The sequence below is a fragment of the Colletotrichum truncatum genome, assembly GCF_014235925.2.
Source record: "Colletotrichum truncatum strain CMES1059 chromosome Unknown Contig_0002, whole genome shotgun sequence".
NCBI lineage: Eukaryota > Fungi > Ascomycota > Sordariomycetes > Glomerellales > Glomerellaceae > Colletotrichum > Colletotrichum truncatum.
This window is the reverse complement of record NW_027222399.1, coordinates 6,252,551-6,276,175: the sequence shown is the minus strand read 5'-3', so window position 1 is coordinate 6,276,175 and position 23,625 is coordinate 6,252,551. Positions and strand designations below refer to the sequence as shown.

The following is a 23,625-nucleotide window of genomic DNA, read 5'->3' as shown; positions in this document are numbered from 1 at the left end:
GAAAGAGTTTCTCAAGTAGATGAAGAAAGCACAGCAGCCAACGTTGCAGCTCGTTTAATACAAAGTCCAAACGTTTCAAGCTTTTTCTCAGTCCGATATAATAACCAACCGGCAACCGCCGCGGGGGCGCAGTGCGATACGGGGAGGGGGGATTCATCAACTCTTATGGAGGGTTGTAGGCCGCGAGCTAGCTGCCGAATCCATCTCCATCCAAAAGAGAGCCACCACCACCACCACACCACACGAGGCGGGATATCTTCTTTTTTCGAAACATGATCTCCAGGACTGGCAATCACATATCGACAAAGGCTGCCGGGGAAAAAAAAGAGTGGACAAAACCGTTCGATGAGACACAGGCCCCATGTGACGCTAATCGCGATAGTCTCTAGCTTCGGGTTCGATGTAAAGAAAAGCCAAGCTCATTGTACCTTACTTTGCCGTCCATCCTCCCCGGCAACTATCACACAAGACGAGCTAAACCTGTTCTCATGTGAGTATGTACCATGGGCACCTACAAATGCAAGAGATAGGACGACATGAATCGAGTATGGGTGCCGAACCTGCATAACGTTGCATGTCACCCCTCCCCACACATAATCAACCATGAGGGAGCGTCTGTAATATCTCGTGGTCCTAAAGGACCAACCATCCGCCTTGCGTCACCACACGTGTGGGTATTCTCGATATAGGTGATTATGGAGATTCCTACCTTGACGGCGGGCCTTTTTTTTCCTCAGATGTGATCGGGGAGCGGATGTACGCCATGGACATAGCATGGGCTCTTGGATAGAAGAGAATGAATCCGAGACTCCACAACTCAAAGTACTATGTATGACCCTCCCAGCCCCTCAGGGTTACCAATTCAAGGCACTCCATGGCTATTTGGTGAACGGTGGTTTCCCCGCTTTTGTTAATTGACTGCAGGGGTTATGTCTTGTCCCACTCCAAGTTGAGAAGTCATTCTCAAGTTTCGAGGTGGAGAAGTACACTGGTTTCAAAGTGGAGTTTCTGCGAGTTGACAACTCAAAAGTTGCCTTACCCTTGTCCAAAAGCCCATGACGAATATGGATACACTCACCCACACACACACACGCACACACAATCGCAGACCGAGATCCACATACCATGGAGACGGCCCCCTGTGAAAGAGAGAGAGAGAGTGTGTGTGTGTGTCTGCGTCTCTTTCTTCAGCGCGCTTCTGTCGTCCTGTAACAGGCCTCCCATTCCTCCATAGACACACCGGTCAACCGCGGTACATCATTCAATCAGGTGGCCTTGCTTTACTTTGGCGGTGTCTAGCCACGCCTTACCCGATATTGCCATGAGCTGCTGCTGCAAGGCACAGCTGACCCTTCTCATATGTTTCATCGACAAAAGATCTTCTTGCCCTATTTGTTACCGTTTGAGCTTGTCAAGTGGAGAAACGTTGCCTGCCATAAGTCCGGTTGCGTTGCCAAAGTAGTAATCATCGTCACAACCTGGACATATGCGTGCGAGCGTGCTGTGCCGTACACTGCCCGTATACGCTAACACAATCCTCTTCTCTCCCTGTTGGGCTATGTTTGGCACTATGTTGCTGCGCCTTTGACAATGCCTCCTCACTCTTATAAATCGTCGTTATATGGGTCCATTGCGGCGTCTGCGCACCACACAGCATTCATCCCCCCTCTCCTCTCTCGATTTTTGACTACCGTGTTCGGAGATAAAAGACGTGCCCAGGCTCGCGGTAATCTACACGACCGTTAGAGCTCACCCTTCCCCAATTTATCACTCTTACCTGAATATCGCCACTTCTTCCAGGATCTTAAAGACCTTCCTGTCTTTAACACAACCATCAACTCAAGATGCAACCCCCTCTGCCTTCCGCTACGCCCACATGGCACAATGACATTTACGATGCCATCTCCCCCTCCCGCGAGGAGTTGACCGCGGCGGGGAAGACGGTGATCGTGGTTGGCGCGGTAGGTTCAGTTCCCTTTCCTCCCCCCTCCCATCCCCCCCGGTCTTGGGACCTACTCCAATACTTCAAGTGCGTCAATCAAGTCTAATTCGGGTCGTGACTTGAAAGGGGAGTGGAATTGGTCGAGAGACCGCCTTAGCTTTTGCTGCCGCCGGTGCGGCCCGAGTCATTCTTCTCGGTCGTTCAGAGTCCGCTCTAGCCGCGACCGCAGCCTCATTGCCACAGTCTGTTAAATCCGAGGTCTTCGTAGCAGATGTGACGGACGAGAAGAGACTGGCAGAGGTGGCATCGGCAGCCGGCAAGTGGGATATCCTTATCCTGGCCGCCGGCTACACCTCGTCGCCCTCGTCAATCGTGGGTTCCACCACGGATGAATGGTGGCAAAACTTCGAGGTTAGAGAATCCCTTCAACACCCCTCCCCCGTCAAACCTGCGACTCGACACTCATCACATGTGACAGACAAACACCAAGGGCACATATCTCGTAACCAAGACTTTCCTCCCCACGGCTAACCCCTCGCATGCTTCGGTGATCGCATTGACGACCGGCACCACGGCGTTGCCGGTCACCATGTTGAACGGTCTCTCCCCTTACATCGCTTCCAAGCTAGCGCAGACCAAGATCATTGAGCATCTGGCGGCGGAGAACCCGAACCTCTTCGCCGCAATCCTGCACCCGGGCTTCGTCGAGACCGACATCTTCAAGAAGAGCGGTGCCAAGGCTGAGGCCCTCCCAATGGATACAGGTGCGTGCTGTCCCTGTCGCCCTCATACCCACCACCCGCCTCTCTTTGGATCAACTCCGCTGTGGGCCGACAAGGTTGCTAACGTCCGTGCTATATCATAAAGTCCAACTCCCTGCCCACTTTGCTGTGTGGTTGGCTAGTTCAGAAGCCGCTTTCCTGAAGGGACGCTCAGTTTGGGCGAACTGGGATGTGGACGAGCTCAAGAAGAGTGCCGGCGTCATCGAGTCCGGCCAGCTTCTCACGAGCGGTATTAACGGCTGGCCATTCACGCCCCTTGCCTAAGAAGAGGGGTTTTTCTTTTTTATTCCATAGTCCAGTTTGAAATCGGGTCCATTATATGCGTTTGTGTAGTATGCAGGTAATAAAAGCAAAGGAGCATGTATGACAAGAAATTCGTTCCAGGGTTATTTCCTTGGCCCAGCTGCTCTATACATAGTCCAATCACCTCAATTCAAAACAAAGCGACAGGGGTCCCGGATTCGACGTGAACTGGTCTCGGATACCGTCAAAAACGCGAGTTCCGGTCTCGCCTGGAGCAAGACGGATGTGATAATTGTTGACCAATCTCGCAACGACAAACCTCATGGTGTCCATGGCGAGGAAACGACCAAGGCAGCTGTGATGACCTGTGAAGCCACGGGGTCAGCGTCCGGAAATGTCATCTACGCAGTGGACCTTACCTGTCCCAAAAGGTGCGAAAGCTGCTGCGTTGCGGACCATTTCTGGACGAGTGCTCCATCTTTCAGGGATGAACTCGTTGGGTCGCTCGAAGCAATCCTCTCCTGGAAAACAGAAATTAGCAGGAGATCTGAGCGCAACCGCATTCGACTTACTTCTGGAAATGACATGTCTGGGTGCAATAATGGTCGTGTTGGGCGGGATGAATGTGCCGCCAATGCTTGCCCCCTTCTCTGTAGTCTTCCTAGCTCCACCGGTCAGGAGAGCTGGGTAGAGACGTAGACCCTCATTAATGACGGCGTTGAGGTGCGGTAGACTTGTGAGTGTTTTCAGGTCAGTCACGTCAACGTCTTTCAACTCTTCATAGATCTTGTCGATATGCTGGGGGTGTTTTGCCATCTCGCAGAAGATTCCAATGAGAGCGGCTGCAGTAGGTTCACTGATGTATATGTCAGTTTCCAAGACTTGAAGAAAACTGAGATGTGCTTACCTTCCAGCCACAATGGCAAGTAGACTGTCACCAAACAGCCACGTCAGGCGGTCCTTCATCTCGGTCTGGCCTTCGTTCAGTTCCATCAAGTAATACGCAAGATCAGGCACAGAAGGCTTGGGACATGCGTCGTCCAGCCTCGTCTTCATCTGACGCTCGCACCAGGCGACCATGTCGAACCAATCCTTGAGAACTCCCACTCGAGGTGCAAGTTTGAAGCCTATCTGGATCAACCAAGGCGCAGGGCTGAAGGGGCCCAGCAACGACAGAGCCCGCTGGAGCCGCACAATGATGTGATGCCACTGTTGTTGATGCAGCATGTCAAACGATTTGCTGAAAACAAAGTCACCCATAACATCGAAACCAAACCAGAAGAAGAGGTCCCGCACTTCAGATGGAACGTTCGCTTTGGCATTGGCTTCGATGCACTGATCCAGTTGCTCAATATACTTGAGAATTTTTGACTCGTGCTGAACAAGGGCTGCAGGACGGCACGGCTCGTCAGAGATAGGCTCATAATGCCGAACACCCATGGAGACTTACCTTGAGCTGAGAACCCACGGTTCCATTCACGGCGTCGAGCGGCGTGAATTGGCTTGACACGGGTTGTAACGAGCGCTCGATCGGGGTGTAAGATGTCATACCACTCTGCCTTGATGCATTCCGATCGGGGACCATCTACAGCCATGAAAACTCCAGGGTGGAAAACGGTAACCTCGCTGGGTCCTGTTCAGATGGTTAGCTTCCAGATGGCAAGTTATCATGGAAAGTCACTTGCCTGTCCTGACGAAATCACCATACTGCTCGTGCAGCTTCTCGAGCACGAGATGGTTCTTGCAGTCTCTGCATGCCCATACGTGCCAAAGCTTTGTGATTCGGGCATACCATGGGCCATTAAAACCACGAAGACGATGGAAGAAAAGCCTGTAAAGCGTGATGCTGGCCAGAAGCCCAGGGAGATAGCCGGCGTAAAGAATGAGCAGCAAGTTAGAAAACTCAGCAATCGCCGTGCCTTTGTAGTATATGCTCGAGGCCATAACACAGACGAAGAACCACAAGTGTCCCAGAGCAATCTGGGGAGCTTGAACATGCCACTCTCCATGCATGAAGAGGCCATAGTGGAAGGCGATACCGCAAAGGAGTCCGAGTCCGTATACAAGGACGCCCAAGTAACTGGAGTCGTAAAATGAACTCATCATGAAGTCTATGCTGTTCATACAACTGCTCAATTCTGAAGGTAGAGCAGATCACTCAAAGACCTTACCTCGAGACTGGAGTTAGGCTGATTTACATGCACCAGTCGACCGTAGGGTGACCCAACATGACTCTCGTGCTGCGTCTAACCCCATCTAACCCCGTCTATCAACAACAGCTCGTGATTGCCTGAGGGGCTACATAGTCCATGACGATTGACTAGTGCCCAATAGTCGGAATGCAAATCAACACGACGTCGCGGCGTCCATCATACCAAGAAAGCCTTTGTACTGAGTGTTGCGAAATACATGCTCGATTGCCTTCGCGATAATCCATGGGTCATCCCAATAAACTTGACGTCCGAAACCTTACTGGGTCTGCCCCTGTCGATTGCACATGAATTGTTGACTGGGGGGCCTGGGAGAGTGGATGGGTCTTCGTCCAAACACATCGAACCTTAGATGCAGAAATACCGTCGTACGAATGCAACTCTGCAGTGGGACCTGCTTTAACGGTACCCAAAATGGTTGATTGGCACAGAGACGCGAATTGACGCAATGCGGCCGCCACGGGGGAGATGCCGGGAAGCTCGTCTTAGTAAGACGGCGGTTGATGCTGTGCAGCGAGGTCTGCGCCGTAATACACAAACATGTGCATGTATCGGTTCCTTCGGGGGCTGGGCACAGGGCATGATTTAACAGCGCCGCTCGTCCGCTGATGCGACACCTTCGATCTTTGTTCACTTGTGATGCTCCAGATCATCGGTTAAAATGAGTGCTCAATACGACTTTGTTATTGTTGGCGGCGGCGTTGCCGGCTTGGTGGTGGCAGCCCGGCTATCTGAGAACCCCGATATCCAAGTGCTGGTGCTCGAGGCGGGAGAGGACCAGACAGCCGACCCTCGGGTCAATATCCCCGCATTGGGTCCTAGTCTTGTCAAGACATCTTCCGACTGGCAATTCCAGACGGTACCACAGGTGAGTTCTCCTGGTGCGGTCTTTACGAGGTGGAGGCAACCCTTTGGATTCGTCTTTGCTGACGGTGGACTTTGCAGAGTGGCTTGGGCGGTCGTGAAATCGGTGTGCCTCAAGGACGCCTTCTCGGTGGCTCTGGTGCCCTTAACGGCCTATCTTTCACCGTTACGACTCGGTCTAATGTTGAGGCTTGGGCCAGTTTGGGGAATGCCGGCTGGGACTGGCCGGCGTTTAGCTCTGCTCAAAAGAAGGCCTACTCAATTGCGTCTGATCAAGAACAGAAGGGTCCTCTAAAGCTTTCTTTGCCCGAAAATGCCGAGTCTTTCTGGCCCAGGGTCTGGCAAGACACTATCCGCGAGCTGGGCTTTCCAGACGCCTGTGATCCGTTGAGCGGCCGGGGCGTTGGAAGCAGTCTCACTCCGGATACCGTGGACTCTGCAACTAAGACAAGGAGCCATGCTGCTAGCGCATATCTGCAGGCTGCCAAGTCGAGGTCAAATCTGACTGTTGCGACCCAGGCGCTCGTGGAGAGGATTATCTTCAGGTCAGATGCTGGCGAGATAGTTGCAGAGGGTGTCCAGTACACGAAAGATGGGGAGAAGAAGACGGTAACGGCACAGAAAGAGGTGATTCTGACCGCCGGTGCTCTCAACTCCCCACGTCTGCTGGAACTGTCTGGTGTCGGAAATGCTGAGCTTCTTCGGGGCCTCGGAATCGACGTTGTGCTTGACAGCCCGTACGTGGGAGAAAACTTGCAAAACCACATCATGGCTGGCGCTGCCTTTGAGGCACTTCCGGAACATGACACCATGGACGGCATCGTCCGTCAGGACCCTGCGGCCGTGGGCGCCGCTATGGAAGCGTACGGAAAGGGCTCGGGTCCCTTTTCCAGGAGCGGAACTTCGGCGACGGCACAGCTTCCGCTGTCGGCTGGAGAAGACATTGTCCAGTTGCTCGACACCCTCAAAGCCGAGGCCCCCAAGACAAAGTCGACATCCGGTTTCACAGATGCGATTGAATCATTCGTTCGATCTGTTTTGACATCGTCATCAGAGCCTTCGGGCTATTACATCTCGTTCCCAGGCTACGCCTTGTTCAACTCAGACGGAACTATGGCGCCGCCGCCTGCTGGCGACGAGAAGTACTTCACAATAGGCGTGCTCCTCGCCCACCCTCTATCGCGAGGTTCAAGCCATATTACATCGGCATCTTTGGAGTCGGCAGCACTGGCTGTTGACCCCGGCTATTTGACGCATCCCCTTGATGTCGAGATTTTGGCCAGACATCTTCAGGTCTTGGAAAAGATTGCAGCAAGCGAACCGCTAAGAAGCCAGCTCAAGCAGGGAGGGAAGCGTACCCCAGCCAATAATTTGACCGACCTCGAGCAAGCGAAAGAGTTTGTGCGAAAGACCGCAGTTGGTGCCCATCACTTTACGGGTACATGCTCCATGATGCCTCGCGAACTTGGCGGTGTCGTCGACGAAAAGCTGCGTGTCCATGGAATCCGCAACTTACGGGTGGCTGACGCCAGCATCATTCCCATCACCGTTCGAGCCAACCCACAAGCAACTGTGTACGCAGTCGCTGAGAGGGCAGCCGAGCTGATTAAGTCGAGTCTTTGAGCGTCGTCAATAGTTGAACTCTGTTTCCAGTAGAAGTAGCTTTGTTCAGGGTCAAGAATGTATACGAATTAGTTTCCTGTCATTGATTCTTAGTCGAGAATATAAACCAGAAACTTCGAAATAATATCTTCAAACTGCCCAGGTCGATTAAATATCTTGGGAAGCCAGTTCGATCTAAGTTAGTAGTGGTATCACGTCAAGAAGGTCACCTGATTTCTTGACGCAAAGGCTGTGGAACAAGGACCAAGGTGCGGTGGAATCGGCTTCAATGTATGGCTCGATGTTCCGGTTTGTTTACATTGTTTGTAGTTATAATAAGGTTAATTATGCCGAATGGTGTAATGACGGCGTCACGATGGCTTTACTGACAGCGTCTGTGCAAGCTGTTTTAATGGCTACAGTGGACGCGTCCAGGTCGCCTTGCGGGATGGAAGTACCAGGACTTTTGTTACACCCGACGCCCCACCAGCCAGGATGTACCTGTACGTCATGTGACCTCCCGCCAGGCAGCTCGCGTCCCCCCCTTGGTAGCGCGTCACCTAAACCGCGTCAACGGAAATAATTCGCCTCTTCACCAACGTTGGCGATACTACACCAAAACCTGCAACTTTTTGCCTCCATACATGTATTGACCTCGCCTTGAGGCCTACTGGCTCTTCACCTCCCAATTGCATGCCTTACATCATATCCAACCATGGCTGATCAAGCTAAAGGCTTGTTCTCAGAATGCTCTTTCGCATTCGTACCGAGTGCCTACTTGGCACCCAAAGAGATTAGTGAGCTCTCCGAGATCGTCACAGGCCGTGGCGGTGAGGTTCTCGATCCACGACGCGATGGATCTATCCGACTGGAACAGGTTTCTCATATTGTCTCGAATACGATCGATTTCCCCCAGTTCACCGAAACGCAAGCCTTTATGATTCCAGTCGTCAACTCGTCCTGGATCAAAGCCTCCATTCACAGGAACAAACAGGCCCAGGTCCGCCCCTACTCGCCCGACCCGCGCATGTTCTTCTCCAAAGTCACACTCACCTGTGCCGACCTACCTGAAATCGACAAGGAGACCATCATCGGCGCGACACTCGCCATGGGCGGCATGGAGAGCGCCGACGTCACGCGCCAGACCACACACATCTGCGCCCTGACCATGGAACATCCGAAATGCGTCACCGCTAAAGAGAAGGGACTCAAGTGCAAGATCGTTCTGCCACATTGGTGCGTTTGCCACTCTCTCCTGCTGCTCGATTGCTAACCAATTCACGTGCCAGGTTCGAAGACTGCTTCAAGCTCGGCAAACGAATCGACGAAGGCCCCTACACATTGCCCGACCCCGAAATCCTGAGAAACCCAGAGTTGCAAGGCGAAGTGCGAGTGCCCAAGTACGATCACCTTCAAGGAGCGACGTCTACCGTACCTAACCAACTCGTCGATAGCACGCGCAAAACTGCCACCATCTTCCAAGGCAAGAATGTCATGTTCTCGAGTGACCTCAGCATCTCGCCGCGATCGCTAGATATCATCAAGCAGCTCGTCAGCAACGGAGGCGGTAGAGTGGTGGAGGACGTAGACGACTGCGACTATTTCGTTTGCCAGTACCGCGACGGCGAGGACTACATCAAGGCTGCTCAGTCAGGCAAGGATGTCGGAAACCTCTCGTGGCTGTACCACTTGATCACACAGAACGAATGGACCTCGCCCCTGCGCCGATTGCTCCATTACCCCATCCCCAGAAATGGCATCGAAGGCTTCAAAGACCTCAGAATCTGTGTTTCCAACTACGGCGGTGACGCCCGCATTTACCTCGAAAACCTCATCAAAGCGATCGGTGCCACATATACCAAGACCATGAAGGCGGAAAATACGCATCTCATCACGGCCCGGAGCAGCAGCGAGAAGTACGAGGCGGCAAAGGACTGGAACATCGAGACCGTCAACCACTTATGGATCGAGGAGAGCTATGCCAAGTGCGAGAAGCAGAGGGTCACGATTCCCAAGTACTCTCATTTCCCGGTCCGTACGAATCTCGGCGAGGTTATCGGCCAGACCTTTTTCGACGAATCCAGGTTACGAGAGACGTACTACCCCGGTGGAGAGGAGCAAATGTCGCCTGGTGCCAAGCGGAAGCGCAAAATTCTCGAAGCTGCGCAGGACAACTCGTACAATCACGGTCCGGCGGAAGGAGTAGTAATTAGCGAACCAGCAGAGAAGAACGACGAGGCCATTGACGATAGCTTCATGACGCCGGTCCGTCCCAAGAGAGGAGCGCGCGGTAAAGAAAACGACACGCCTTCGGTCGTATCGACAGGAAGCCGAAGCGCAAAGAGCAAGGCGCTCACCAACCTGCAGCGTATCGCGCCGGACATTGCCCTGTACGAGAAGGAGAAGAAGCGTGGAGCAAAGGACGGACACGGCCCGTGGGGCGGCAAGCGTGCCGCGGACCAGATCGACCGAGAGCGCGGCCGAACATCCAGCCCGGCACAAGCAGCCGCAGACGACGACGATGACGACAAACGCCCGGCCAAGAAACAAAAGGCTTCACGTCCCGACGTTGAGATGAGAGTCGTCTTGACCGGATTCGCAAGATGGGTCAACAACAAGCACAAGGAGGACGTAGAAAGGGTGAGTGAATTTTGCTTTAGTTTTATTCTCGGATGCTAATGATGATTTTGCAGAAAAAGCTCCGCGATATGGGAATCCTCATCGTCCAGGACGATAAGGCGTGCGACTACCTCGCCGCTCCGCACATGGTGCGGACCGTCAAGTTCCTCAAAACACTAGCCAAAGGCGCCACCATCCTCTCATCTAAGTTCATCGAAGAGGCCCTCGACAAGGGCGAGGCGCCCGACCCCGAAGATTTCCTTCTCAACGACAAGGAAAATGAGAAGAAATTCGGCGTCAAGATCCAGACAGCCGTCTCGCGCGCCAGGGCCAACCACGGCAAGCTCCTCTGGACCGTGCCCGTCTACTGCACGGAGCAAATCAGCAACGGGCCCGACAGCTACAAGGCCATCGCCGAGGCCAACGGCGCCATGTTCAAGCTGTATCGCGCGCGCAGCGGCACCACCATCAAGCCCACGACGCCAGAGGAGGACGGCGGCGCCCCGCCCGAGCCCGTCTACCTCCTCAGTTCCAACAGCGCTCAAGAACGGGCTCTCTGGCCCAAGTTTGAAGAAATGGCTCGCAAGGGACACATGGAGCCGCGCATCGTGGCGGCAGATTGGCTGCTGGACGTGGCCATGACGCAGCAGGTGACGTTTGACGAGAAGTACCTGGTCAGCAACTTTTTTGAAAAGACTTCATAGACCTTGTTTGCCTGCCTGCCTGCCTTCCGGATATGCACTTATCTGCTGCCTCTTGGCTTTTTTCACACTTGTACATATATGCGCGCGCTTGCATGGGAGTTGGGGAGGGTCTTTTATCCATGAGCATTGGAGAACAGACGGGAAGGGGGGGAAGGGTTGGTGCCGGTCTTTTGCTATCGGCGAAAATTTTACGATTGCCGAGAGGTATAATGTCATGAACGCCGTAACGTCTTGTAGAGAGAGAGGGAGAGAGAGAGAGAGAGAGAGAGAGAGAAAATTGCAGGGAAATAGTTCCATGTCGTGTTGTCGTCGTCGTCGTGTCTGTCGCTGATGAAGATGTAAATCAAAAGAACTTGACACCCTGCGAGTCCTCTTGGCCGAATATTTGCGCCTTGCCGCGCTTGACCAGGACCTGCAGGGCCTTTTGCAACAAGTCGGAGTCCAGGCCGTGGAAGTCTAGTCATTGTCCCAATCGTCAGTTTCAGGTTCTGCAAGGAGTGAGTGAGTGAGTGAGTGAGTGCGTGCGTGCGTGCTACGAGCCCGCCGCCGCCACTTACCAGTGCCCCTCGTGCCCTCGCCCTCGGTGAGTTCGTACAAGGTCAAGACCACGCCCTTTTGGGCCGTCTCGTCGATCCACGCCTCGATGCTCGCGGCCCACTCGTCCGGCGTGCGCCAATACACCCAAAAGATATCCGTCGAAGCAGGCAACGCCTCGGCCCTGCCGTCCTTCTTCATGAACTCGAGCACCTCGCGCGCGTCGGCCAGGGAGAGCCTCTTGTTCAGCGTCTTGTTGTGGAACAGCTCCTCCGGCGCTGCGGCAGTCGAGGGCGGGGTCGAGGTCGCATCAGTGCCGGCCGTCGCGTCGGTGTTGTTCGGTAGAGGATACGGGAGGGAGGCGGGAGCTGTCGGGATGGCGGCGCCGAGGGAGAGCTTGTAGATGCGGTGATGGCGGCAGTATGCGAGGATCAGGTCGGACCATTTTACGAGCTGGGCGTGGTGTGTTGTGAGGTTCGTTTGGCGAGTGAAGAACGGCGGAAAGGAGTATTCCCGGGGGAAGGGGAAAGGTGTAGCCGTTGCCATTGTGGATGATGTGGTTGAGGGTGATGATGGGATTGGGAGTGTCTACGATTTGCGACTTGCGTCAGGTACCCCAGGTGCCCAGGTAGCTATGGAGGGGTTGGTGGGGCTGGAGCTTGGTTGGTGTCTGCTGGTGTGTCAGTAGATGACTAATCAGGTACTTCATTGTGGCATTGTATTGAGTTTCCAACCTCAAGAGCTCATGAGTATGTAAGACCTACTTCTAGTATGTTTCTTCCAAAATTAACACCACAACACCTAAAAGTGTAATATCGTCTATAATCTAAGGCAGCGTGCTAAATCGAACGGCCTGCGTCTTTGAGCTATGAAAATATTAAATCCATTTCCACCAAACAATCTCACTTCCAGTCCCCATCACAATCGTGAGACGGTTACCACCACTATTACTCCGTATCTTTATGATTTTAACATCATCATGCACCCTACTCATGATTGTTTGATGATTCCCGGGCTCTTCGTACCTTATGAATGAAGCCGCTGAACGAGAGAGCCAGAAGGACCGCCCAAAGAAGAATGTTTAGGGTTAATTTTTCCGTATTTCGGCTAGTGAGGCACTCCATTACCAGCCCCAGAGTTACTCCCCTACTAGAATCATGCTTTAAAATCGATCTTTGTAGTCCAATTGGTAAACGACTGACGCACAGATTCCTTGACCCATCATGGCCAGGAGCAACGCGCCTCGTGATAGATCTGACAGTACTCGGCCGACCGTGAAAAGGAAATGGAATCATTAGCTAGCGCAGCGTGGCGTTTATTTTGCGCTTGACTTGCTCAGTATATCATCTCCCAGTATGCTATTTGGAACCCAGTTGGTTGAGCCCAGAATGCTATCTTGTTCCCAGAGACCTGCTGCTTGATCAATAAAGCGGTTGAGAACAACCACGCTTGCCAAACTGCCGATTCCTGTAATACCTTCCATCAATGCCATCGTTGGATTCTCGTACTGTATCGAGGATTCAGGAGGCATTTCGAGGGTTCGGAAGAGGTTTGCTCTTTTCAAGTTCAGGTTAGGTTTTGTTTTCATTTCAAGGTTTTCGTTCCTATAGATTTTATCACCTCCCATGACATGACATCTGTGGCATTTACTGTGGCCAACCCTACTTTTCAAAAGGTTTGTACTGTATGAATGACAGTGACTGTCATCTACAACCTGGTGATCTTTTCACACCCGTTTGAGAGCAGGGCAGACCTTCCGCCCTAGTTCGATTGTCGCTCCTGTCGGTGGCGGTCGGCGTCTTTTCCTCTTGTGCTTTCAGACTTCTTAAAGGCGCTACAAGCCGCTCGTCGCTTCGTGATGCATGGTATGGCGGCCTTCGTCAAGCTTAGGGCCAATGTAAGTCCTATCGTACATGTCTGGATCAGGTCTATCTTTATAATTTCATCATGAAACTTCTGCCGCTAATTTAGCGTTGTTCGTTCCCGCCTCAGTGTCTGTGGCTGGGTGATCATTTTCTGAATATTCTAGGGATATCCGCAATGGCTTTCTCTCTTTTCCTCTCTTTTCTTTCTGACTGAGGATAAATATTGAGGTTTTCATCATAGCCTCTAGCTCATCCTCACAGCTAGAGATAGAATTAGGCCTTGGGGAAATGCAAGGCAAGGTGTTGGCCATCCTTTGATAACGTGATATGTTGCTTTCTCTTTAGCAACTATATCCAAGCTTGTTAAGGAGGGTTGAAGACGCAACTGATGAAACAGCAGGGACCGACTCGGCCATATACCATAAATGGTCAAGGTGGTATCATACCATACGTATGTGTGCTAATACTTTTCTCAAGTGCGATGATTCCCTGACCGGCATTATCATGTATAAGTCCTGAATCGGGGGGTTTTGGGTATATGGAAACACTCCTGTGTAGAATAGGGCCGGCAACAAGATAAAACTATCTTTACGGCATCACAGAGCGACATTTATTTTGCATTTACAGGAAGTAGAGCGATCAACGTGGCAATGTGACCATGCAAGCGAACATACAATGATTGCAGAACCCGTGTTGGGTACTTCTCACTTGAACGGTTCACACCGATATATATGCCTAGTAGTAGGTGGGTCGGTTATTGTCGCCACCTGCTGGTAACGTTATAACACCTATCACTAAATGATGTGTCTGCAATCTCACACTGGGTGCCTTCCCACACAGTCTGCCTCTAGCTGTCTGTATGAGAAATTCCGCGCTACGATGGAATTAAACGTCATCAGTCGGGTATAACAGTGATTCTGCCTTTGCATTCGTCATGTAGTTGTAATTCTCCACCGTTTTAGCTGATGTCGCCAGACAGCCGTGGGCTCCTAATCGCCAGACAAATAGCCAGCAAGTATATAAGAGTGATCAGGACACGCCATGACTGAACGAACTCACTACCACCAAGAATAGACAGCCATAAACACTCTCAATTGGTCCATGTGGGAGACTTATGATGGGTTAAGTGTTCCTCGCCCGCTCATCATCCCCGCCTTGCAGGGAACGTCATCCAGTTTATGGCATCCACGGCATTCAGTCATGAGGTCGGCACTCATAGCGTCAAGGCATTTGTACAACCAAAATAAGATATTCAAACTTACAATGACTTCCAGAACCTCATTATACGCATACTAATACGTCTTCTGGCAAGCTACCTATTCCAAGGTATTCAAAGGCAAAGGCATAATCAGCCGTCGACAGTTACTAAGCTGTAACTTGAGTCGAATGACGATATGATCTCATCACTATACCCCTCACCAATCGCATCGGGTTGGCTTCCCAATGAAGTAACCCATCTTATTCCTTCAATGCCCAAGGGCGATGATCCTTCCCCTCAGGAGAATTAACCCGTACCGTTCTGTTGGTAATCCGGGGAACATGGGGTCTAATCCTCACACACCTCACAGATAGTGGATATATGACAGCTAAAGCATATTCGGACGACGTATCCCACAAGAACCGCACGAAGAGAACGATGGGAACCACGTCAAGCTTGTTCCCCTCATGTTCAGGGACAGAATCTTCACAGGTCGACGTTCGGTGACTTTTCACACCGGAGCTCACCTCGGTCAAGTGCAGATACATAAAATATCTGCAGGGTATCTCCATGCAGGGTAGTGGATCTCGGTATCGAAACCCCGAGATACCCGAGAGACCCATGTCCACTAAAATGCAACTCGGAAAGAATTGCTGCAGGCCCATTCCAAGACAGACGCGACAAAAAAAAAAAAAAAAAAAGACACCAGCCAGAATAGATTGGGAATTTTTTCAAGCCCAATGGCGAGAATGCGTCCCCAATTACTCCCCAGGATTTCCCCCTTGGTTGAACAGGCCCCGGTGAGACACCCCGGCCGCCCCTCGATTTCGACACGGAATTCAACGTCGACGCCAGCGCCCAATACCACGCCTTTGAGGACGCCGTCTCCGTCATGGCGTTGTACCACCAGCTCGAGGCCGTTGCCGGCGCGTCGTTTCTACCATAGCCAACGCAGAGACAAGCAGCAAGTCTGCCAGACACTCAAACCCCTCAATTCTTCCTCCAATCACCGACCCCCGCCCGCTTCTGACATCATCCCGAACGTCGGTGCAAAGCTGCCGCCGCGACGTCTGTCCGTCCGAAATTTGACGCACCAGACCCAGACCCTGGGGATCCTCAAAAGGTATCATCCGTATGCGGCTGTAGACGCACCTTGGAAAGCTCCCTTTGCTGCTACTGCTGCTGCTGCTTCTTCTCCCCCACGACTTGAGCCTGTCCGCGAGACATCCCGTACCATCCATACCCAGGCTCGCGGAACGACGCGGGCCTCACGTCCCGAGAATATCTCTCAGCCCGCCACTAGCCAGCCTCGGCCGCCGGTATATTTAGTCAGGTACATCCAGCTTTCCCCGATCTCCAGCTCCTCCATCCACATCTTGTCCCATCCAATCCATCCAGGCGCCGCCTCTCGCCCCCTCCGTTTTTTTCGTCTCCATTGTAATTTTTGCATTGAGCCTTCTTTCACCCTTCTCCCCCGACTTGGTCCCCGTTGTGAGCCCCGCCAAGCTCCCGGATCCTACGGCCTCTACTTTGGATACCCAGCGTCAATTTGAATAGCCCGCGTGATACCCTCCCACAAGCGCCCCCCTCCTCCTCCTCCTCCTCCTCCTCATTCTCCAGCAGCAGAGGTCGACCCCCCCAGCTTTAGCCCGCCCTTTTCTATTTCCTCCCTTGCCTCTCTCCCTCGGAACAATCTTGTGCTCCTTCTCCTTCTTCTTCTTCCTCCTCCTGTTCTCCCACGACCTTCTCCAACTCTCGTCACCAAGCCAACACAAGAAAACAGTACCACAAGACAGCAACACACAATGGCCGAGCAGAGAGACCACAAGCGCCCGCGCGTGGCCGCCGACCCCGGCGAGCACCTCCCCGCCGGTATCACCGAGACCGAAGAGGAACTCCAGAAGCACTGGTTCATGGGTAGCATAGACCAGGGCACCACGTCGACGCGCTTCCTCATCTTCAATGGCCTGGGCGACCCCGTCGCCATGCACCAGATCGAGTTTGAGAACCACTACCCGCACTCAGGGTGAGTTCCGTCACAGAATTGCCTCTTCCGTCAGAGGAGGTTGCCCACTCCACCGTCGCTAACACCACTACCCCCTTTCTCCAGATGGCACGAACACGACCCTCTAGAGCTCCTCTCCTCGGTCGAAGAGTGCATCGAAAAGGCCATGGCCAAGTTCGCAGAGAAGGGCTACTCGGCCGCCAACATCCGCGGCGTCGGCATCACAAACCAGCGCGAGACCACCGTTCTCTGGGACTCGCGGACCGGCGAGCCCCTCCACAACGCCGTCGTCTGGCCCGACACCCGCACCACCTCCCTCGTCCGCGACCTGCGCTCGCGCCCCGGCGCCGACAAGCTCCAGGACCTCTGCGGCCTGCCGCTGTCCACGTACCCGTCCAGCGTCAAGCTCCGCTGGCTCCTCGACAACGTCCCCGCCATCCGCGAGGCCTACGACGGCGGCTACCTCGCCTTCGGCACCGTGGACTCGTGGCTCATCTACCGCCTCAACGGCGGCGCCTCCCTCGGCGACGCCGCCATCCACGTCACCGACTCCACCAACGCCTCCCGCACAATGTTCATGAACCTGCGCACCCTCAAGTACGACGACGAGCTCCTCGCTTTCTTCGACATCGACAAGTCCAAGATCCGCCTGCCCAAGATCGTCCCTTCCTCCGACCCCACCGCCTTCGGCAAGCTCGCCTCCGGCGTCCTCAAGGGCGTCCCCATCGCCGGCTGCCTGGGCGACCAGTCCTCCGCCCTCGTCGGCCAGTGCGGCTTCTCCCCGGGCCAGGCCAAGAACACCTACGGCACCGGCTGCTTCCTCCTCTACAACGTCGGCAACGAGCCCGTCATCTCAAAATCCGGCCTCCTCGCCACCGTCGCCTACGACTTCGGCAAGGGCCGCAAGCCAGTCTACGCCCTCGAGGGTAGCATCGCCGTCGCCGGTTCCGGCGTCAAGTTCCTCGTCAAGAACCTCTCCTTCGTCGAAGACGCCAGCCGCATCTCCGCCCTCGCCGAGACCGTCCCCGACAACGGCGGAGTCGTCTTCGTCACGGCCTTTAGCGGTCTGTTCGCGCCCTACTGGATCGACGACGCCAAGGGAACCCTGTGTAAGTTCAAAAATTTCTCCCTCGTTTCGTCCTCGCTGCCCCCGTCAAAATCGCTCGCTCGTAGAAAAATGGCTAACAAATCCGATCCAGTCGGCATCACGCAACACACTCAAAAGGGCCACATTGCCCGCGCAACCCTCGAAGCGACGTGCTACCAGACAAAGGCGATCCTGGACGCCATGGCGACGGACTCGGGCCACGCCCTCGAGTCCCTCGCGGTCGACGGCGGCCTGTCCAACTCGGACCTGTGCATGCAGAGCCAGGCCGACATCAGCGGCATCCGCGTCGACCGCCCCGCCATGCGCGAGACCACGGCCCTCGGCGCCGCCATCGCCGCCGGGCTCGCCCTCGGCGTCTGGGACGAGCTCGAGGACCTCAAGAACGTGAACCAGAACGGCCGCAGGGTCTTCCACCCTTCGCCCGACCGCGAAAAGAACCTCAAGCTGTTCAAGAAGTGGGAGCAGGCCGTCGACATGTCCAGGGGTTGGGTACGTGATAACCTCGAGTAAATCGTGTCAAGAGAAAGAGAAAATGCTGGTTTGCTTTTATTTTCTTGGCCTCTTCTTCTTTTTTTTTTTCCGTCTTGTTTTTTTATTTTTTTATTCCCAACAATCGGAGTATTGGATTCTATAGAAAATAAAAAGAGCGCTCTGGGATGGGATGATATCAGGAGTGTTTGTTTTTTTGGTTAGACGGGGATACCTATCAAGTCAGTTTTATCTCATCCGCCGGCCTACCGGGGGTGGGACATGTATGTAAAGGTGATTCGTCGTCGAGACACCAACAGCAGTAGTCGTTCGACACTCGCATGATAGGTGCATAATACAAACAAATGCAATACAAACGAACGCAGTCACTTTGGGTTCAAGATGCTGGATGAGGCGCAGTCCACAGGTATCGTTTTTATTGTCATCTGTCTCAGAGGAAACCCCACTATTTGGGTTCCTCCGTCCACGGCACTTCGAGGGGGTTCACATCCTTCAATGGACATATCCTCGACACCGTTATCTGCATTCGTAGCAAATGGGACAATCATCTTCCCAAAGAGGAAAAAAAAAGTAGGTAAAAACATCGCAAAGCCAAGTGCTTTTTGTGCTCGCCAAATGGATTCCCCCTGCCGACGCCAGCCAAAAATGTAAAATGTTTGGTTTCCGCCCCGCCCTTCTTAAGCTCGAAACTCGTGAGTGGAGTGGTGAATCGTATCGCAACTTGGAATTAGAAAGTCGATAAGAGCAGGCGCGCAGACAAGAAGTGTAAAGAGCTTTGCTTTAGGGCCTCGGGGGTATCGTCCGAAGCCTGGTATAATTTTCGAATCGGGGGGTGGTTTACATGATGATGGCGGGGATGTCAACGTTGGCCTTGATGCTCTTGTGGGGGAGAATGCTGCCGCCGTTGACGTAGATCTCGTCGCCAATGGTAACGTCGTCGCCGAGAACGGTGACGTTCTCCAGACGGGCCCACTTGCCGACGGTGCTGTTCCAGCCGACAATGGTGCTCTTCACCCAGGCGTGATCCTTAACCTTGGAGCCGGGGAGGAGGACGCATCTTTGGAGACGGCAGCCGTCGCCGATGACAACGTTGGGGCCGATGGTGACATTGGGACCAATCTTGCAGTTGTTGCCAATCTTGGCCGAGGGGTCGATCAGGACGTTACCGGCGTGGACGTAGGGCTCGCTTGGGGGAGCGAGAAGGTGAGAGCCTTGCTTGGTGAGCGAGGTAAGGTAGAGGCAGGTACCGGTGAGGAAGTCCTTGGGCTGACCGACGTCCATCCAGAAGCCCGGCAGGTCGAAGCTGTGCAGCTGGCCATCGCGGACGATGGCGGGGAAGGTCTCCTTCTCGATGGAGGTGGGACGGAGCTCAATGCGCTTGAGGACGCTGGTGTTGAGAATGTACATGCCGGCGTTGATGCGGTTACCGACGAACTCGACGGGCTTCTCGACGAAGCGGTCGATCTTGGTGGCATGGCCAGGCTTGTGAACAACGACACCGTACTTGGAGGGTTCCTCGACCTTTGTGACAACGATGGTGCCCTCGTCGCCGTGGTTCTTGTGGAAGGCGGCGAGCTCCTTGAAAGGGAAATCGCAGATGACGTCTGAGTTAAGGACGAAGAAGGGAGAGTCGTCCTTGGCGAGGATGTTCTCGGCCAGCTTCAGGGGGCCGGCGGTATCGAGGGGCTCGGTCTCGACGGAGAAGGTAATGTTGAGGCCAAACCTCTTCTCGTACTATTTAAAAGCCTCGTCAGTACCAGCTTGGTTGGAGGACAGACATTCAGCTGTAGGGACCCACCTCTGCCAAGTGCTTCTCCATAATCTCAGGGCGGTAGTTGACAGCAAGGACGACATCGGTGACACCTGCGGCAGCGAGAGCCTCGATCTGGTGCTCGATCATGGGCTTGTTGGCGAACTCGACCAGGGGCTTGGGGAGGGTAAGAGTCTGGGCATTGTGTGGTCAGCATATTGTTCAGTCTCGAGAAGTTGGTTCCAGCTGGAGAGCCGCGCGTCAAGCTGAGAAGAGGGGAATCAAACATACAAGAGGGCGAAGACGAGTGCCGAAGCCACCGACGAGAATAATGGCTATTGCGCGCAAAAGTTAGCATGACTGCGTCATCGTCCGAGAAACCATACAGCTAGCTTTCAGCCTGCCTGGGAGTATAGCCAGAAGGCGCCAGGGGATGGACGCATGGTCCAGGCATGGTGAGGCATGGCGAGGCATGGCAGGGCGAGCTATTGAAAGCCATTCTGGGGGAAACTCACCCTTCATTTTGGAGGTATTTGAGGGGGGTTTATACGGTAGTATGTGTGAATAGATGTTCGTTTCTGTGAAGAAGAGGAAGGGAGAAGGCGATGGCTTCCCAAGGAGGTGCGCGCGGGAACAAGCGAATGTATCGAATTGGGGAAAAAGAGGTGTGTAGAGAGTTTTATGAGGTTGAAGCCAGCAAGCGCGACAACAACAACAATCTGTTTGACGACACCAGAAAAAAAAAAATTAATAAAGCTGTTACAAAGAGAGCGTGCCTTCCTCAGAGATTGGGTATATCGAGGATTTGTGAATACACAGTTGGAAGGGGGAGGGGTGGTGGATCGGCAGGCTTGGGAAAGTTGCAAGAGCGAGCGCAGTGAATAAAGTAAGGTCAACGAGGGAGGAAGGAAGAAGTAAGGTCAGGTCAGGTCGGGATGGGATGGGATGGGAAAGGGAGGTGGAGGCGGAGAAAAGGCCAGTAATAGAGAAAGGAGGACGTGAACGGTACAAAGTGGAAGGAGGCACCTTTCAAAAATGACACGACATCGCCTACCCCCAAAGGTACCGATTGCCTTGTCTGTCTCTCCTTGTCTCCTGTCTCCTGCCTTTGCTGCCTTCTGGCTGCTGTCAAGGAGCCTAGACCAGACAGGCAATCAATTGGAGGGCATAGGGTGGGAAAGCACAGGGCAACCCAAGGAAGAAGGGGGGGCCAAGCCTCGAACCCCTCCCCCCTTCCCATCACATTGCCCCTTGAGGAACAGGTACACTAATGAGCGGGTTCTATTCTTTTTTTTTTTTTTTTTTTTTTTGACACTACTGCGCAGTAGGGAGCAAACTATGGGAGCCTCGAAAATGTCTGACACATTTGAGGGACAGACCAAACTCCCTTGGGTCAGGATTAGTTTCCCAATCAGGCGGATGGGAAGACGCACGTTTACGAGGTTTTTATTAACGTGCAATCAGTAAGGATGCTGCCATTGTGTAGTCAGCTCCTCCCACTCCCAGAAGGTCGAGTACGAGCTGAAATGGTGGTAGTATTCTTCTTCTCGTTGCTGCGGCTGCTGATTTTCAGAGGTACACACGTTTGAACCTGGAAACGGTACGTACCGAGTCCGTAACCCAGATGGCCAATGCCCATCCCCGTCCAATGGCCGGGCTCCTCCCCTCACTGAGTGGTGCCCCCATGTGATCCAATGATCCAATCCTGATGGACCATTTCCCCCTTCTGAAAGACGCTACGCCCAGCTGCTGTCAGGGGGGAAAGGCTCTGTGGGGGCCTTGTGCGTTGGTACATGGCACACATGGCAATGGTAGTAGTAGGTGGTGTACACGACTACGAATACATAGTATTATAGTTAGAGCATGGTGCCGTTGCCCAGCGTCCTTGCACCGGGGACACCTCGGTTTCCGAAGCGCTAAATGGATGATTGACACAAAAGCGGGGCTGTGTCGACGACGACGTGCTCCAATTTCCCTGGCGAAATTGTTAATGCCCCTCCCCCCTTGCTTGTGGCATGAAGCCTCCTCCGCTGAGTCTTTGGAGTTTCTAGCCTCTGGAGTTGTCTTCCGATGCATGTCTGGATTATGGATGAACCGGCGACGACGCAGAGGTACTCATATTCTACAAGTATGGACTACTTCAGACGACCGACCGCGCCTAAATCCGCAATAGTCGTGTCTCTCGTTTCAAGCCTCGAAAAACCAGGTTTCTCCCTACACCAAACCAACAGCTGACCTCGCCTCCCTGGGTTGCCTCTTGTCGTAGTATGTGGGGTGGTTGCGAATGTCTGCAGAAAGAAACAATCGTTGGAAACCACCAAGCAAAGGAAAAAAAAAAAGAGATTCCATCTATATCCGGACACAGTGACGGAAGAGTTGCAATCGGGCAAAGGCAAACCTCGTGTTTGTGCCTTGGTCATTACGGGTGATTACTTTACGGGGATTTCCTCTAATTACGAGCTTCGAGTGCAGAGTACGCCATACGAAAAAAACGCCTAACCAATGTCGCACTCACTCCTACAACGACAACCCATCCCCTAGTCTCTATTTTGGTTTTTTTTCTCCCCGATTGGTGAGTTACCAGCGTTTCCATCATTAGAACAGGTGCCTCTAAATCAATCATTTCAATCAATCGAATCAAGTCAACTCGTCCAGCATTGACATTTCGTCTCAACGCCTCAGAAGTGGAACCCCCCCCCTCCACGCATCAAATATCCCCTCGTGACCATCAAACAGAGGGTCCCAATGCAGCAAAGCCACATCCAACTCCCTGGAATAACCGCGATGCCATCCTTTTTAGTACCAAGGACGAGAACCCCGAAAACCACAAACCAGATGCATCCCCGTTTTAAAAATACAAAATAAAAAAGGGGTGGAAACCTCGTTCAACATGCGACGTGACGTACGTGTTCACTCTCCGACGCCACAGACACCACCTCGATAGACAGAAGGGTCTCCATCCACATCCCGGGACCGCCCGGCTTCCCATCATCCCTCATTTTTTTGGTCCTTGAAATGAATGATATTCGATGGGAGGGACAAGTATTCCGGCCGCGTCGGGTTTCTCCCACATATCACAATTCGAAACCCCCCGGTCTCGCCCCCCCCCCGTAATGAGATTCGCAATCCCAGCCCGCCACACGGACTCCCGTCCGTCACTACCCCTTCCCCCTCACTTCCCTGTCTCTTACGAAAGAAAAGTGAAGCAAAAGGAAAAAAAGATGCACTGAAAATCATCCGAAATCTTAACACTGCATTCCACGTCAAATGCTGCAGGTCTGAAAGTCAATGGCAGAGTTCCAGAACAATCATCAGATAAAACGCCTACACGTGGCGCCGATGCAGTTCATATGCCCATTCGTCCCATCTCATCATGCCAGAAAAGGAAGGGGAAAAAAAAGAAAGGAAAAAAAGGAAACAAGACAAACGAAAAGAAAAAAGACATGTCTAAATATTACCCTGCGTGAATTCAGCCGCATCACTCAACGACACCTTACCTCATAACTCACCCTGCAGCCGCAAAACTAACAACTAAAACCTTCTAGCGGGGAAGGTCATAAAACAAAATGTCTAGGACAGAAACGCGGGAAACCTTCCTTCTTTCCACATTTAAACAGCGCCTCTTCGCCTCCAACGCCCTTGCATCACGACAGCCACACTAACCATCTCTCTCTCTCTCTCTCTCTCTCTCTCTCCCTTATCATCCTTCC

The 23,625-nt window shown here is 53.2% G+C and overlaps 8 protein-coding genes across 8 annotated transcripts; 4 read left to right on the top strand and 4 right to left on the bottom strand.

The window, feature by feature from the left end:
• Positions 1–1,844: 1,844 nt before the first annotated feature.
• CTRU02_204670 (short chain dehydrogenase reductase) lies at positions 1,845–2,988 on the top strand (the record flags this gene model as incomplete). The annotated part of the gene is made up of 4 exons (XM_036721146.1): positions 1,845–1,961; positions 2,069–2,353; positions 2,421–2,706; positions 2,810–2,988. The coding sequence occupies 4 exons, from the start codon at positions 1,845–1,847 to the stop codon at positions 2,986–2,988; spliced, it is 867 nt and encodes a 288-aa protein (XP_036587130.1).
• A 159-nt stretch (positions 2,989–3,147) lies between these two features.
• CTRU02_204669 (cytochrome p450) lies at positions 3,148–5,070 on the bottom strand (the record flags this gene model as incomplete). The annotated part of the gene is made up of 6 exons (XM_036721144.2): positions 3,148–3,332; positions 3,387–3,488; positions 3,540–3,838; positions 3,875–4,355; positions 4,418–4,600; positions 4,653–5,070. 6 exons carry the CDS (start codon positions 5,068–5,070, stop codon positions 3,148–3,150), a joined length of 1,668 nt encoding a protein of 555 aa, XP_036587129.2.
• A 768-nt stretch (positions 5,071–5,838) lies between these two features.
• Positions 5,839–7,664, top strand: CTRU02_204668 (GMC oxidoreductase; the record flags this gene model as incomplete). The annotated part of the gene is made up of 2 exons (XM_036721145.1): positions 5,839–6,045; positions 6,123–7,664. The coding sequence occupies 2 exons, from the start codon at positions 5,839–5,841 to the stop codon at positions 7,662–7,664; spliced, it is 1,749 nt and encodes a 582-aa protein (XP_036587128.1).
• A 694-nt stretch (positions 7,665–8,358) lies between these two features.
• CTRU02_204667 (brct domain-containing protein) lies at positions 8,359–10,966 on the top strand (the record flags this gene model as incomplete). The annotated part of the gene is made up of 3 exons (XM_036721142.1): positions 8,359–8,879; positions 8,933–10,283; positions 10,337–10,966. 3 exons carry the CDS (start codon positions 8,359–8,361, stop codon positions 10,964–10,966), a joined length of 2,502 nt encoding a protein of 833 aa, XP_036587127.1.
• Positions 10,967–11,309: 343 nt separating this feature from the next.
• CTRU02_204666 (vacuolar protein-sorting-associated protein) lies at positions 11,310–12,046 on the bottom strand (the record flags this gene model as incomplete). The annotated part of the gene is made up of 2 exons (XM_036721143.1): positions 11,310–11,422; positions 11,524–12,046. The coding sequence occupies 2 exons, from the start codon at positions 12,044–12,046 to the stop codon at positions 11,310–11,312; spliced, it is 636 nt and encodes a 211-aa protein (XP_036587126.1).
• Positions 12,047–12,815: 769 nt separating this feature from the next.
• Positions 12,816–13,031, bottom strand: CTRU02_204665 (uncharacterized protein; the record flags this gene model as incomplete). Its single annotated transcript, XM_070204410.1, has 1 exon — positions 12,816–13,031. One exon carries the CDS (start codon positions 13,029–13,031, stop codon positions 12,816–12,818), a length of 216 nt encoding a protein of 71 aa, XP_070062173.1.
• A 3,337-nt stretch (positions 13,032–16,368) lies between these two features.
• Positions 16,369–18,186, top strand: CTRU02_204664 (glycerol kinase; the record flags this gene model as incomplete). The annotated part of the gene is made up of 3 exons (XM_036721140.1): positions 16,369–16,589; positions 16,650–17,677; positions 17,768–18,186. 3 exons carry the CDS (start codon positions 16,369–16,371, stop codon positions 18,184–18,186), a joined length of 1,668 nt encoding a protein of 555 aa, XP_036587124.1.
• Positions 18,187–19,002: 816 nt separating this feature from the next.
• CTRU02_204663 (mannose-1-phosphate guanyltransferase) lies at positions 19,003–20,065 on the bottom strand (the record flags this gene model as incomplete). Its single annotated transcript, XM_036721139.2, has 2 exons — positions 19,003–19,899; positions 19,964–20,065. The coding sequence occupies 2 exons, from the start codon at positions 20,063–20,065 to the stop codon at positions 19,003–19,005; spliced, it is 999 nt and encodes a 332-aa protein (XP_036587123.2).
• Positions 20,066–23,625: the final 3,560 nt, after the last annotated feature.